The sequence below is a fragment of the Gymnoscopelus microlampas genome (assembly GCF_963454915.1).
Source record: "Gymnoscopelus microlampas genome assembly, chromosome: 8".
In the NCBI taxonomy this organism is placed as follows: Eukaryota; Metazoa; Chordata; class Actinopteri; order Myctophiformes; family Myctophidae; genus Gymnoscopelus; species Gymnoscopelus microlampas.
In genome coordinates this window covers 22,253,674-22,270,717 of record NC_139945.1, presented here as the reverse complement: position 1 = coordinate 22,270,717, position 17,044 = coordinate 22,253,674, and the positions used below count along the sequence as shown (strand labels likewise).

Genomic DNA, 17,044 nt, shown 5'->3' with positions numbered 1-17,044 from the left:
TCCTTTAACCACAAATGTTAAGAATGTAATTTAGATGGCATGCTGTTTAGACAGATGCTAGGTCTGATGTTTACCTGGTGTCATGGTTTCTTTGTTTGAAGCACTTCTCTCTTTGCATTCTACTGATGTGACTTTTTACCCTGTCATTTGTTGTCATGCCATTTACTCTGATTTCACACGTGTAAGTCACTCTGGATGAGCATCTGCTAAAGGCCAAAATTGTTGTTGATTATAAGTGGACGAGAGGAGCAAACTTCTTCACCACAATGTATTTAAAAGTATGAACCCTTTTTTGTGCAAAAAAAAGAAAAGTCTGAAAGAAAAGACTAATGTTCATTCATTATTGTTTCTTTACTGTAATTACTTCATTATTTAGTCTCCAATGAGGTGGCAAAGGCAAGAGCATGCTGCATGAGGGGAGCGTGTCTGTTCCCTCAGCCCTTGTTAGCCTTAACCCTAACCCTAACCCCAACCTCTACTCCTAACACCAAACCTAACCCCAATCCTGAGGAACATGGGCTGAGGGAACATACAGTATATAAAGCTGACGCCCTGCATGACTTAAGAGGTTATAGGCTGTTGAGGGATACACAGCAAACAAGGCCAGGGTTGGGGGATAACAGTAGTCTCATACTGTGTTAAGAGATCTGACGATTTCAGACCAAAATGTGACATGCCTGAGACAAGACTAGAGTGCGGGTGTGGTCCTGTGGTCGGCTGGAGCCCAAGAGTTCTAAACTTTGAATCCCTATCCGAATGGATCCGATTCTTCAGATTTCTTATTAACATGATGTTTGCAGAGATTATTCTCTGATCACAGATCAGATAGGCCTATATTAGTGATCCCAATCCAGGTTTTGTTTTGCTTTTAAACAACCTTAAATCCAAATCTGATCCAATCGGATAGGGAAATGTTCTTAACTCTTGGCAATTGCTTGAGTCAGTTACATTTGGATGAATCCAGGATAGCTCAAATTATTATTGTGGCCTCTGTGTATAATCTTACACTGTAGGAGGCTGTGTCTATAGCACAGATGGATGAGGAGTGGAGTAAATGTGAAATATGCTTGTCACTCCCTGCGTCCTATAGGTTTGATTTTTGGATCTTCAATGACAGAATTAATGAGACGGTAGGCTAAAATTAAACTTTATTTGCTCATGGTTGAAAGCCAGTAAATAGTCGATAAGAGTTTCTGTTGGGTGATACGGAATTGGGGATTTTTATTATTATCAACATTTTTCTTTAAACTATGTATTAACAAATAACTTATTTGGGCTTTGAAATAAAAAAAATTGAAAACTAACTAAATAATTCAGAACTCTAAAAGGGTCGGAATACTTTTGCAAGGCACAGTAAAACAGTGTATCTCAATTGTTTACACACCAACACTACAGTGACCATTGACCAAAACCTGTAACTCATGTAGCCTACCAACCCTTGAACCACTTCTGCTAAAGTACATTTCCTTATTAACACTCAGATTGCTGTTCTAAACAACAATTCTTTTTCAAAACACTACACACAATTCTCTACATTTGGCACAGTCTTCATGAATACAATCTGATGTGTTCATATTGAACGCACCGGATATTTATTAGTACCATCCTTTCTTTACAAAATGTTTATACAACTAGTTTAACCACTTAAGCCCTATTTTATACTTAAGCAATTTTTCAGAAAGATTGCCTATCTACAAGCTCACAACACGTTGCATTTGTATTTACCTGTACTTACTATTGATAATATTCTTAATTATATCTTTGTTATTGTTGTTTTTGATGCTACAATGTTGAGGAACTGAAACCAAAGAATTGTACTCTTGTGTATTTGTAGGCCTATTATGTAAGTAAAAGTTCTTGAATCTTGAAAATATATTTTTTGTTATACAGCATATTTGTGGGTTATATTTGAGTATAAAAACATATCAACAGACTACTGTACATAAATGTGGTACACTGAGCATGCAACAGGCAACACTTCTCCAAGACATAATTTTTTATAAATAAAATGTTTCCATTTATACGAGTGTTTTACATTGATCACATCAGCGTTCAATATTCTATTAGTCTATTCATATTTATTTAAACTTTAACCAAAAGCCTCGTAACCAATTTTCTATTATTTTTTTGACAGATAAAATGAGAATCAATGTTCAGTCCCCCCCTCACATGACAAACCACACATATACTCACAGTAACAACAGTAACACACACCCATACACATGTGTTATACACATACTCATATTACTAAAAAAAACAAAAAACGACATAAACAAAAAACACTAACAATCTAATAATGTAGATTAAGAAAACAAAGAAACAAAAACTGAAGGAAATACAAATCTAAAAAAGGAGTTTTGTGGAGTTTGAAAGGTTACAATTTACACAAGTGCATTTACAACAGATCAGGATAATCAATAAAATAGCCAAAAACGAAAGTCTGCAAATAAATACATTTCCAAAAAAAAAACTTGACGGCCTGATTTCCTGCCTCCCATTCCTTCAACATTGTTTAAAAAACATATAATGATTCTTGTTCCCCAAGATTTAAATCAATTTTTATTGAATTCCAGCTGAGAGAGCAGCATGAATATAAAATCCCCTTTTCACAATGCCGGGTTTGGGGACAGTTAGTGAGTGAGTGCTGGGAGCGTAACAATAAGTAGATATACTGGTGGATATACTTACAAAATGATGGACATAAAATGAAGGATTGCCTTATAAACCCCAGTGAATAAGTAATGTGAGGTGGCGTGTGCACACCTGTGTGAGTGTGAGCGGGATTTGAACACTAAATACTATTTTCAGAAGACTTTTTTTTTTGCAGGAGATTTGTCGAGTTTGTTTGGATTTGTGTGAAGGGTTCTGAAAATACCAGGTATGCTTTCAGAAAACTTGTGTAAACATTTGATAAGAAAACTATACGTTGACATTTTGACATGATCAATTTCATATTCACTTTTTTTGGTGATGTCATAAAGAGGAGGGTAGACAAAGGTTCTCATCAGATAACGTACTCTGCCACACTGTAAGGACATTACATTAAGACATTATTAACGCCGCAGATTTGTTATGTGCAGGGTGCCTTTCATTCTACCAAGCATTGAGTGACTTGCCTCCTTCTGATTTGATTCAACTTAACTGCATCTATTTTACTGTGTAACTAGTTTTTTTCCCATGACACAAGAGGGCAGCACATGCACAGCAGATGGCTGTGCCCATCATACAGAGCTCGTTTTGAGTGTCATGAGTGTTTTGAGGGTGGGTATCACTTGTGAAGAGGGTTATTACTTCCCATTTCATCACTCTTTGAATGTCAGTTGTCTGACAGATGTCAGTGGTGTAAAACACACTTGATACATACCCCTGTAGGCGTTGGCATTGTTAGATAAGTTTAACAAGCCCGATTAGAACCGGATTGAACCATTAAGGTGGCTCTGTCTGAGATTTGTACTCTCAACTACTGCCCTCAAGCCACAAGAATGTGGTTTGACGTATCTCGTCTAGTAACACAGAGAGCAAGGTTATGTCATACACTATGACCTATTACAAGGTAAGTCAGGGGTTAAAGGCACTCCCTTTTAGAACCAACCTCATAACATTCTCATTGTCTGAAATTTGCTAAACATAAGCTGAGCTCAAAGCGAGCGGCCTACGTAATGCAGCCCTGGGTCCAGCATGCTTCCATTACTGAGTTATTCTCCTCTTACTTTATTTAATGTATCCTAACTCAATCCAAACTTGCACTCTGCATAATCTCATCATGGAGCCTAAGCGTGTAATAAAAAGCATGTTTCGCTTCAAAGGGGACCTCATGTGAATGCGTATGATTATGGATATCAAAATATAATCATTTCTTTAATTGTGAGCCCTTCGCCAAAAGGTATGAAATTGCTTTAAAGAAATGCATTCATGGGGCCTGAAATTGAATTGTTCTGAGATGGGACCCGAGATGTGCCTGGCATGCAGACCTTATTGGGCAGCCATAGGCCCAGGGTCAGGCTTAAGGCAAACTTCCCATATTATTTGTGTATATAAGCCAATAGTGATAGAGAGTTCAGAAACATCCTGATTTGAGGGCAATACATATGCTGGAATGCATTTCAACTTGTACAGCACCCAATGGCATAAATGTCTCAATGGCAGCCTCTTCTCATTAAACAGAATCAGTGCACATTGAATAATTCAGGGCAGTGCCTCAAGAACAAGACATTGAGCATTAGCTGGCAAATGGCAAACAGTCTCAGAGAAGTTGGCACTGATTGCGCTCTCTGTTGAGTTATGGGCAAAGAATTAACAAATTGAGTGAGAAGATATCTTACAAATTGTGGTTGCCAAAAGGTCATTTTCATTGCATGAACATCTTAATGTTTATGGTTTGTGTTACTGGCCTGCAATAACTGCAGTGTGGCATGTCTCACACATTGCCCAGAAGCCAACTTCTGCCTATCACTTTATAGCATTTAATTACAATATGCACTTTGTAGAACAGGTGCTGGGCCTTAATGTTTCCTGTGGGAATTTGGTTACATCTTTGATTAATTGGAATGTTAACACGAGAAGAGAAGAGTGCTCCTTATTATAGTTTACTTGCCAACCCTGCGGAAGTTTTCTAGGGGGACGAGACGGGAAGAGGTTTAAAAATAGACCCCATCAATGCACGATGGGAAAAGAACTGCCATTTAAAACCCGACAAAGCAATTTAGAGTTCATAATCAAGGGAATGGAAGTGGTTTATCGCATTTCCCGTTACAGTACAACAAGCAGGCCAGTTCCGCTAGACCCAGAGGTAAAACACTCACATGACAGATTGTGAGATATTTTTAAAGGTAGGGCTGGGCAAAAGATAAGGGACAACCTCAGTATGTAGGCTACTACGCCTAGACAACAAGCATGGAATTAGAAGTTGCTAGTTGTATCGACTGCATTGGTACAATACTGGCCAGTATATGTAGCCCTTTATAATCTATAGCATTCAAAAATAGCTCTGAATTTAGCTCATACTGTTAAATATGAAATTAAATTGATTGATGATATAGGCTACAGTATAGGCTAAATAGCCTATTTGGTTTATACATAGCCCGAGCTTACCAGAGTGGATCATCTTCCACTTCTGACATCCTTTTCTGATTTCCAAAATGTACAACATAGGCCTATTCATTGTTCTTTTTTTTTTTCGTTTACACATTATTTGACATTCCAGCGTTTAAATGTGTCTGTTGCCCTATGTCTTTACAGGCATATTTTCTCTATGCGTCTCGTTATCATGTAAGAATTACACTGACCATAGGCTAATACAGAAAACAAACATAGCACATAGGCCTGTTCAGTTGTAATTGTGCCATGAATAAAAATCTAAAATGTATGGCTTATTGATTTAAGACATTCCTCCTTTCTGTTTGCAGGACTTAAGTTGACACCACACATTTATTTATTTATTAGCTTATTTGGAGATTGTGTAGGTATAATATACCTGGTATAATGGCTCATGGTTGATGGCTTGATTAATTTATTGAATACGTTATTAACAGTTTGCAACAAAAAAAAATCACAGAAAGTACAGTTCTATTCAAAAGGATGCTAAAGGGATTAAACCCAAGAAAGCACTATGGCTTGTTTCCATTGGGGTCCTGTGTGTATTCAATTCATCGAAACATTTAATGTCAGACAAATATACTGTGCAATGCATGGTGACATTAGTGTGGCCCCATTGTGGCGGGGGCACACAGAGGTCAGTGCGTGATGAAGTTACGTCCCTCGACAGGACAGCCTGTCGGTCATTCATAGCCTATACTCATCTGGCATATTTATAGACGTTATTTATAGACATTATATGAACTTCTGTATCCTCCCTGACCAGAGGTCCTGCTAACAAACGCGCATGTGTAATTCCTGTTTATAAACAACGACGGTGTATCAAAACACACGATTGTAATTATTTTGAGCTATTAAAATGGTATTTCATGTAATCTATTGTTTCACTGGCTTGTCATTAAGATACAAAAAATCTGCAACATCTGAAAACATCACGTATATATCATCGTGACTGTTGATTGTGTTGGTGATTCACCAAAAGGATGCGCCAAGAAAATAAACATCAGCAGTTTTTGTAGCGCAGTTGAAATAGAATAGAGCAAATGGACAGAATTAGCTTCTAGTACAGTGGTTTCCAACCTGTGGGTCTGGACCCCCAGGGGGTCCCCTGATGACAGTAAAGTGACAATTTAAGGACTTGTATGACCTTTTTAATACCTAAAGAAAAGAAATAAGACCATTACTGCAAGGTAATCAACACACTATAAACTGGTCAAACATTGGCCAAATTGTCAAATAATATGAGGCAAAAATTGTGAAAATAGCCGATCTACAAGCTCTCACATTGCAAGGCGTTGTGAGCCTGTAGTTCTGCTATTTTCACTATTTATCCGTGGAACTGCTTGTCAGGGTGGGGGTGGGGGGGGGGGGGGTCCCCAGTTCAAATATGATTATTTTGGGGGGTCGCGGGCTGAAAAGGTTGAGAACCACCGTTCTGGTACTTTTGGTGCAAAAAGACGGAGAAAGAAAAACTCACGTTGATTTTAGAACAATTGCCGGATTTTGTTCGAATCAAATCTTTTGCATATTTTCCTGTTTGGAGCTGGTGTATAACAAACATTGGTGACCCCCGTGCTCTCCTTTTCAATGGGTTTGGGGTGATGTGCGCCGTTTTTAAATGGAAACGGTTGCTCTTCGATCTCAAACATGGTCAAGAATGTCCGGAATTCAATTGTGTGCGATGTGCATTGGGAAACCGGCGAACCTGCGTGCGACTTGACCGGCGTGAAGGTCACCTCCTCGCCGGTGCCCTGTCGTGCGCAGCTGCCGCGGTGCCGGGGGCATGCACTGCACCTCATGGCGGACGCACACACGCACGCACGCACGCACGCATGCACAAGCGCTCCTCTTCCCAGAGTGAGTCAGGTAGGCCTACACCCCGGTCCCCGGCCAGCGGTGGACTGGACAAAGTAGCCTCAACCCCAGTACTTGTCAAAGTAGTAGATACTCCTGCATGGTCAAATATTACTCAACAAGTGAAAGTTGCTATGTCGAATTTGTACTTGAATTAAAGTAGCCTACTGAAGGTGCTTTTTTAAGTGCTCAAAAGTAGCTACTAGTTAATTACAAAGTAGCCTACATTTTATTTGTAATATCAATGCATTGCTGTATTGAACATGTTCACAAAAATCAGAAATCAACAAATATATATAATACAATAATAGCAGATCTACAAGCTCACATCATGTGGCTGTGGCCTGTGGCATTGTGAGCTTGTTGATCGCTGATCGGCTATTTTCTCTATATTTGAAATAGCACGGCTTAAATGGTCAATTCATAATGTAGCCTATAGGCTACTTTTTCCTATACCTAGAAATGTATTGGAGTCAAAAAAGTCTAATATCTGAAATGTAATGAAAGTTATAACTCATATGTAATTATCCAAAATAGCAACAGAAATAGGCCTACTCAAGTAAAGTACAGGTACTCAAGTAACTGTATTATGTCCACTGCACGAGGGGCGGTGGAGAATGAAGAACCGAGGGTCAAATGCGTTGCTTGAGAATGATTTGACCTCATTCGTCTTGTTGATTATAATCTGTCATTCCCGAGAGCACAACAAAGGATACAATCACGGTTATTCACTGCGCGCTCAAAGGAAAGACACGTGAAAACAAAGCTACACATTGCTGCCAGACCTTTTCACCTCATCGAGAAATAATTGAGAAATAATAGAAACGTCTATTCATCACCTTAACACACTTAGAACTATGGATACCAGGCTACTGACATACAATTATAGACTATATACATTTTTAATCATCCCTCGGTTCAAAAATGTTGTGCTGTGATGAATACAAAAACAGATTTGAAGATCATAACAAAAAAACTTTTTTTGCAAAAGCATTTTTATGGTTGTTTTTCATGAAAGTCTAGATCCGAACAATAGACTTGAGCATTTTTTCCTGAAAAGGTCGATTATGTTTAATTAATTCTCATAGTATAATATATCATTTATCATCTTAACAATCATAAGGGGAGCTTCACAAATCCATGCACATATGAGTTTAAATAATGTACAGGATATGGCACTATTATAGTGTATGTGACAATTCGAGATACTCGAATTGTCACATATGCATAAAATATACTGTACATAAAATCCTCATGCAGTGTTTGAATGGTAACAGATTAGGGCACTATATAGGGCATCATGGGCACCTCGATGTAGAATTGCATATTTCTCCTAAAAATAAAATATTTGAAAGATGCTCTTAAGTAATTATGTGAACATGCATAGTACATCATTATCATACTTCATTTTATCCTTCAACTTCTTGTTTATGCCCCAAAATGACTGGATACAGGTTTTGTAGCAATTTGTAGCAAGTGTAGAAATATTAGACCCCAATTGTTGAATGTTTAAGCATGTTCTAATCGTGTATACTTTACTTTAAAACATTTTCCAGATATAGTTTTTTTTTTTTTTTTTTTAACATTTTGGACACATTTTATTTTTGGGAGAAAATAGCCAATTTTACATCGAGGTGCCCAGATGTCCCTATAGTGCCCACCTATCCTGTATCCGTTTTAATCCATTAACTCCGAGAGTGTACACATTTCGGTTGCATTTGTAGCCTACACTCGCGGAGTTGAATTAACACGGAGGATTTGAGTGTGTGTGCGGAGCAATGGATTCCTGGTGCTGCCTTATCTCAGTCAGCCCCGCGGGGACATCCTGCATGCAGGCCTATTGTTCACAGCCGACTGGCTGAACTGTCAACCTTTCTGCTCAACTGAACACCTGCCGCGCCCCAGCCACCCAACAAAGACATATGCGCCTTGACGCGCCGAGCGCACAACATATATATATATTTTGTGTGTGTGTGTGTGTGTGTGTGTGTGTGTGTGTGTGTGTGTGTGTGTGTGTGTGTGTGTGTGTGTGTGTGTGTGTGTGTGTGTGTGTGTGTGTGTGTGTGTGTGTGTGTGTGTGTGTGTGTGTGTGTGTGTGTGTGTGTGTGTGTGTGTGTGTGTGTGTGTGGCCTAACGTTATTCGGCTATAGATGGGGCGACGGAAATGTTCAAGTTAGTGCATAACAACTTCATTGGTTTCCGACTAGCAACTCTCACTTGTGTGCACAAATCGCGCATATAGCCTATATACAACAACGCAAGATTGAAAGAAAAAAAATATCGTTAGAATAAAATAACGCCAATGCTGATCCTCCCAAACAAATTAAAAATCGAAATAAAATGTAATCAAATAATATTAGGCCAGTCGTCTTTTTTGATTAGGCCTACTTGTTAACAGACACCATTAAAATTGGATAAGTTCATTCACTCCTAAGCCTAAATGTTTTACACAAAGTCAACAATATGTATATGAGCAAAAGATAATGAAGAATGTGAAAAAGCCCTTTTCATAAACGTTCAAATCTATCATGCTTGGGCCCAGTTACACTTGCTGAAACATAATGTATTGTTAAACGTTGCTATTTATTATTTTTAGAAAAATGTTTGCAATACACTTGTCTTTCAAACGAGCCCTTATCTCCTCAGTGTTTACAAAACATTAATGTATGCACACAGTTTCAGCCTCGCCGCCATGCTCTCTCTGCGCGCCAGGAGGCTTGACGAAAACTATAGCCCACCTCTATGGAGATAATGCACTAATTGGATGAAATACACATTTTGATAAATTGTCCATGCCTATATATTAAGCCAGTGGTTCTCAAACATTCTCATAGCAAGGTCAAGGACCCCCAAAGTTAATGTGTATTTGGTCACAGACCCCCATTTGAAAATGTGTTGTGCCAAGATTTGTGTTTTAAAAAAATAATACATTTCTTCAAGATTGAATTTAGAAGATACAAGCTCACAATGCTACAAGCTAAAACTCATGCTGCCATTTATAAATAGACTTATTTTTATGCTTTATCAATTTTGCTGGGGATCCCCTGGAACACCCTCAAGGACCCTCGGGGGCCCCGAACCCCACTTTGAGAACCAGTGAAATAAGCTGCGTTTGTGCTCCACAACATGGAAAAGTTCAATATATTCTAGACCTAATAGCCTATTGAGCCTACATTAACTTTTTACTGGAGGCTCCCTCTCTTCCCTGTACTAAATATATTCACTGAAAATAGCTGAGCAAAGCATTGTGAACTTGTAGATCTGCTAATTTTTTTTGGCCGAATGTTAGCCCCCCATATGGTTCAAGTGGTTAAAAAGACATCTGTCTGTTTGTATGAATCGTGTCACCTTTCATAAAGTGTATTCAGTAAGGAACGTGCATGTTCCACACTTTTCAGAGACGCTGACAACGGTGAACCAACTGCAGCTTTCCATCTTGAATATGGCTTTAAATAGAACAAGTAATGACCGTAGTATAGGTTCAATTAAAATATAGCTTTCACACATGTCGCACCGAATCGGGTTTTGTTTTGATTCCAGTTGCATATAACGTGTCTCTCATCTGAAACGATCCTTCAGCTCCCATGTCTGTTTATCATCATTAAACGCTGTGCCAATGCGTCTCTTATATTACAAGCTTATGCGGGTTATGTTTCTTTTCATTATAGTCTTTCTTTGGGCAACTCAGCGGGAGATGGTAGCAAAACAATATTAAAAAGGCCTACATATAAGCAAGACCACCTGCTTATGCAGACCTATTATTTTTTCGCAAATAGCCCTGCACGCAGAATAAAATAAAATAACGAAAATGAATTAATTAACAAAAAAGTACAAATATGATGTCACAGGTAACCATGTTGAATATCATTTTTGTTTGCATAAACACTTTTAAAGACTTCTATAGCCTATATGTACGCATTGGCCTAATTACTTGCTGTTATAATTTAACAATAATTATATTATCTTACATCATAACATTTTCTTTAGCCCCTTTCATTTGTCAAAGTGCAGGTATAACATTGGTGCGTGTGCGCACGTGTGTGTGCGCGCGTGCGTGTGAGCTATAGGGAGAGATGAAGATGAAGCACTGAAATTGAAATGAAGAGGGAGGAGCAGAGAGAACAGCAGAGGAGAGTACAGAGGAGAGATGATGGCTGTGTGTTTGACAGCCGTTCCGGTGCTGCGGTTGCATCAAGGTGAACGTACGGTTACACCTCAGGCGCTCTGCAGACTGTGTGAGAGAGACCGCCCTGGCTGAGCATCAGCCTGCCTGCACGTCCATGCCAAACCCTTGATGTGATGTGTGACCTAAAGCTTTGAAAAACCATGTGACGTCGAATAATGTATAGCCTATTTCAGTTAATAATGTATAATGTTAACTTAAGCCTCATATATACCTACTTAGTTGCGTGCCGGTGTTGGGCTCAGTAAATAGCAGATCTACAAGTTCACAACCCGTCACGAATGTGACGGGTTGTGAGCTTGTATATCTGCTATTTACTGCATGCAACTAAGTATAAATCAGGCTTATCGTTGCGGTCTACGTGTATGTAATTAGCCCAATCAAGGCGTATAGAAATATGAAAGGCATAGCTTATGAAACGCGCTCTTATCAAAACAATGGGATAGGATCCATATAAAGAAGAGAAAAGAAACAAGTAAATATTTTAAAGTCCATTTTCACACTCTCAAAGCTATAACACTGAGGACTATTGTGTTATGTCTCGCAGAGGCAATAATGGGAGGAAGAGGGTTGAGAATATATCGGTGTATTGAAAAGCTCTCACTCGTCACCAATTCTCTCCCGTGCCCCTGGGGGACCGTAGCCTACACATGGACCAGTGGTTCTCAACCTGGGGGTCGGGATCCCCACATGATTTGGGGGGGGGGGGGGTCCCCAGATGACAGTGACAATAGGCTCTATGCACAGCAGCCATATTGGAAAGAAATTGGGCCTCTTCTTACTTCCTTCACAGGTGTTACCAATGATACTAATGAAGGCTCTGTTCCATTCTGGTCAGGGTGCTGATATCGTGCATGTTGGCTCACTAGAAACACTCCATTTTGGTTCCCAAATGGCCCCTTATGGTGGGTGTGTAACTCTGAGAGTGTACAAATGGAACCAAATGGACCCGTAAGGGTCCATTTGGTTCCATTTGTACACTCTCAGAGTTATGGGGGTCTTTGAAAATAAGACAACCACTATATGCCACACTAAATGGAACAGAGCCTTAATTAGTATCACTGGTAACACCTGTGAAGGAAGTAAGGAAGGGGCCCAATTCATTCCCAATATGGCTGCTGTGCACAGAGCCTATTTAAGCCAAGGTAACATTAAAAAAATACAGAATTGAAAAAAGACCAAAAACTGGTCATACATTGACCAAATTGTAAAATAATGTAAGAAAGAGGCAACAATTTTGAAAATAGCTGATCTACAAGCTCACAACGCCTCGCAACGCAAAGCGTTGTGAGCTTGTAGATCTGCTATTTTCACAATATTTATCTGTGGAACCGAAACCTAACTAAATGTAATGCCCATACAATTCCAAGTGCTTGTCAGGGTGGGGGGTCCCCAGTTTAAATATGATTATTTTGGGGGGTCCCAGTTTGAAAAGGTTGAGAACCACTGACATATTAGACTACTACACAACAATGCATCTGTCGCAGACAGCAACACAACTATGTATTATAGCCAGAACTTGACCTTCACTAATAGTAATCTGTCAGCGTGCGCATGTCCCGTATAGTCTCGACTCATACAGCTGTTTATAAAGGAGTTATGTCCTTGTTTGGTGTGTGGAGTATAGATTATTATTGTTTTAATCTCCTCTCCTTTTGTTCCTGGTGGATTGTACAATATATTATTCATAACCGCATTGATAAAGAAAAGTCGCGAATAATTAATACAACATTTGCTCAATGGCATTCGCTTAATCCTGCTTCACAATGCTAAAATAATAATAATAATATTAATATTAATAGCCTAATAAGCTACATGATGTCATGCTGTGCAGTTGAATATTTCACTAATAATAATAATATAATAACATTATTTTTATTATAATTATTGTTATCATTATTGTTATTGTTCATAGTATTATTGTTATTATATTATGTTATTAATATTATTTAGGTTATATTTTAGACTATAGGTTATATGGCATAGCCCTAATGCTGCTATATGGACATAATGGTTGAATAGACAGACCGTCATGAAGACCTTTCCCTTGACCAGCATCTGTTTCTCCAAACCAACCTCCCTTGAGTAACTTTTTTTTTCTTTCATGAACTTGGGCCCCACTTTTAAAATATAAACCAGACAAACCATAAAAAGTGTAATCGTTTTCTACAGCTATTTGAGATGTGAGTTTAACTGTATAGGCATAAATCCGCGGACTGTCTTTTTATGTTTGCTACGTCGTGTAACAACAGTTGGTTTGTTTAGGCTATTGCAACTAGACCTAAACATATTATATCAAGTGTGTCATTTAAAAGATAGTGGAGAGATTATATGAGAAGTTTCATCACTTTTTTGCATTCAAACCTTGGCTTAAATTTGACCACCATGCAAATAATCCGTGAGACTAGGCGCAAAATAACTAAAAGTTAAACTATATACTGTATGTGTCATGTCATATCCCGACAAATTGTATTATAGTTGGGAGAGGTAGGCATATGAAAACACTGAAATTACCGATAACCTTAATACCTCTCCAAAATAGAATATAGCAATACATGTGAACTGGGCACTAAAACAAAGTGGACCCTGGAGAAATGGGCACTGAATGCATGCCGAATAGGCCTTTACGGCAATTCCATATATATTTCTGAAAGAATTGGTCTTCGCAGCACGATGCATGTTGCTCCATTGGCTTGCTAACAGGCTAATGAATGCATGACACAGATTACTTCACGACCACTGTATTACTTTAAGAAATACAAGTTTATTAAGAAATTCACAATTTAGAAAAAAATAAGGGAAAGTGCTAATTAAACTTAAACATGGTCCCAATGCATGAGACAATATAATTAGGTTTCTTAAAAAATAAAGAGAAATATAAACAAAACCTGGCACGGGTTCACGTCATAATAGAAAACTAAACCATCTCTGTCTGGGATCAAGAAGTGTAAAAAAGCGGTTGATCTCAGGAGTTAAAGTATCTTTGTTAATCTAAATTTTCTCTAACCATAACTTACTTCTCCTAATTGTGACAATGTTCAAAGCCATGATAATGCCCTGTTCCGTGCATGATTACTAAGAAGGCCTAAATCAGTTGAATTAAAATTATGCTAGTGTTTTATTGTTGACGGGGGGGGGTCATTTTCAAAACAATAAGGGAATGCCGTGCGTAAATTTGCAACATACCATTACGCACTCATGCGCGCGCGCGTACACACACACACACACACACACACACACACACACACACACACACACACACACACACACACACACACACACACACACACACACACACACACACACACACACACACACACACACACACACAGGCGCACAACACAGAAATGGAAATGCAAAATGTCTATACCCGTGGTTAGGGAAATAGTCTTATAAACACAAATGTTGACTACCATACAAAAGAACGGCCCTCAATCCAGGGGAAACGCCAGCGCACGAAATGGCTCCCAAAACAATACGTGTCCCCGTGGCTTCTTTATCTCCAACATACAGTTTATGAATATTTTCTGAGCATTAACTCATGCATAGGCCTTTAAGGACATTGCTTGGACTTAAAGGAGTAGTTCACCCCAAAAATGACTAATTTTCTATCAATTGCACACCCCATGAAGCCTTGAAATCATGGAGATTCTTTTTTGTTTTTGTCACATTCCTGAGCCAATAACTTGATGACCGGGTCATCGGTCAGTGCAGTAGGAGACAAAATAATCTTGATCAATTCAATGCTTCATGGGGTGTCTAATTGATAGAAAATAAGTAATCTTTGGGTGAACTACTCCTTTTAAGAGCTCGTCAGAAATGTCTCTCCAAAAAAATACTGCGGTTCTGATTTGAAATAAGAATAGACTTCTCACTCTGTTTCAAGCGTCTTTTTGTGTTTTTTTTTTCGTCGAACAGGCCTCATGGCAAGGCAAACTCTAAATATCAATCCTCGTGTGCAACGCAGAATGTTTGGTCTCGTGTTCCCAGTAAGAGCAGTGCATCATGGAGAGTTCGGCGGGCTGGCGAGAGCAGGCGAACTGGAGGCCCGCTCCGTTACTGGAAGAAACCGGGGGCGGCGCGGCGTTCGCGGGGCTCAGCTGCTGGGCATGATGGTGCGCGACGTGCGGGTGGTGGTGGTGGCTCATGCCGTTGTAAGAGTTCACCATGGGGAGCGCCATGCTCTGCACCCGGGAGTAAGGGTTGTAGGACGAGGGGGCGGACAGACCCTTGACGTTGACGGGACTCACGTTGCCGCCGCCGGCCATCTGACAGGACGTGTAGGACATGGGAGCGGGCGGCTGGCCCAGCGACCACGAGTTGTTCATGAAGCTGGACTGCAGGTACTTGGGCGGCGACAGGTAGCCGTAGCCGTCCCCTCCGAACAGGGATTTGCCCGGCTGGAAGTGGGTCGGCGGCGGCCTGAAGGGCCGCTTCATCCTGCGGCGTCGCCTGTAGTTTCCCTTCTCGAACATGTCCTCGCACGCCGGGTCGAGGGTCCAGTAATTCCCTTTCCTCTCGCCGCCTCCTTCCCGCGGAACCTTGATGAAACACTCGTTGAGACTCAGGTTGTGCCGGATGCTGTTCTGCCAGCCTTTCTTGTTTTTCTCATAAAACGGGAATTTGGTGATGATGTACTGGTAAATACCGGACAGAGTGAGGCGCTTCTCGGAACTTTCCCGAATCGCCATAGCAATCAGAGCGACGTACGAGTAGGGAGGTTTCTGAGATGGGTCCGTCTTCTCCGAAATTTTGTCTTGGACCGGCTCCTCTTTGGGTCTCTCTTTCTCCTTGGCCGTGTTGGTATCGTGGACCATTAAAGCCATTGCGTCATCCTCCGGGGTTTGGTAAGTGGCCATCATTGCGCACACCAAAACAAAAACAATTCCAGCGCAAATATTGGGGAAAACAAAGCTTTACGCGACAGTTGCAGCGCAGCCCTTGATGGATATCTCACAGATGTCTGTCGTGAAACCTCGAGAAGAAGGCAAGCAGGCAACTTCAAATCGAATGCAAAGCGTTTCTCCCAAATCGTGCCGACTAGTCAGTCGTTGTTTTTGCAGAACAGTAGAAGACAAGGCAGCAGATAAAGTTCCTCTCCCTGCAACGGAGATTTTTCTCAACTGATTTCTGATGGCAGAACCCAGGTTGTGGTTTGGTGTGTCAGTAAGCCCATCCCTTTTCTCTTTTTTTTTCACGTCCGCACGCAGGCTGCCTATGCGCTCCACGGAGCGACGTAGAGCGATGTGATTTGCGCTCATCGTTGAGTTCCGCCTTCGTTGATTTACAGCAAAGGAAAAAATAATCACTTAACATGTTGAAATTCATATCATCAGAACCGGGCGCAAAAATAACAAAGTGAACTGGATTTCAACAACGCAGCACATAGCACTAGCGTATGGTGGGTCCTAACGTGGACCGGGCCAGATTCTTAAACCCCCCGCCCCCCGCCCCCTCGCGGGGGGGGGGGGGGCTCGCGCAACGACGGCTGATAAGTGACAGTCTTACCTGGCAAGAGAACCGGTTTGACGGGGAAACCGTTTTTTAATGGCCACCCATTAACTATCCGGCCGAATGCAAATAAGCCCGATTTGAAAACAAAGGCGAATTCCGGTGGTTTGGCTACAACAGAATGGGTGCTAATGTTGTTATGTAGATTTTTTGTTTTTTCCCCCCCTGGGGGCAGTGGGGGAGCAGAGTTTTCCAGACCGGGCCATGGCCCCACTGGCCTCTATGACGATACGCCATTGGCACATAGTTTATATCAAGCTAATTAGGATAGTATTTCGATGAATTGAACATACACAGGACCCCAATGGAAACAAGCCATAGTGCTTTCTTGGGTTTAATCCTTTTAGCATCATTTTGTGTAGAACTGTGCTTTCTGTGTTTTTTTTGCAAACTGTCAATAAA

The 17,044-nt window shown here is 40.3% G+C and overlaps 1 protein-coding gene across 1 annotated transcript; it reads right to left on the bottom strand.

Moving 5' to 3' along the window:
- Window positions 1-13,875: 13,875 nt before the first annotated feature.
- On the bottom strand, window positions 13,876-16,263 carry foxl2a (forkhead box L2a). The gene has a single exon (XM_084064303.1). The coding sequence runs from the start codon at window positions 15,991-15,993 to the stop codon at window positions 15,070-15,072; it is 924 nt and encodes a 307-aa protein (XP_083920429.1). The 5' UTR covers window positions 15,994-16,263; the 3' UTR covers window positions 13,876-15,069.
- Window positions 16,264-17,044: the final 781 nt, after the last annotated feature.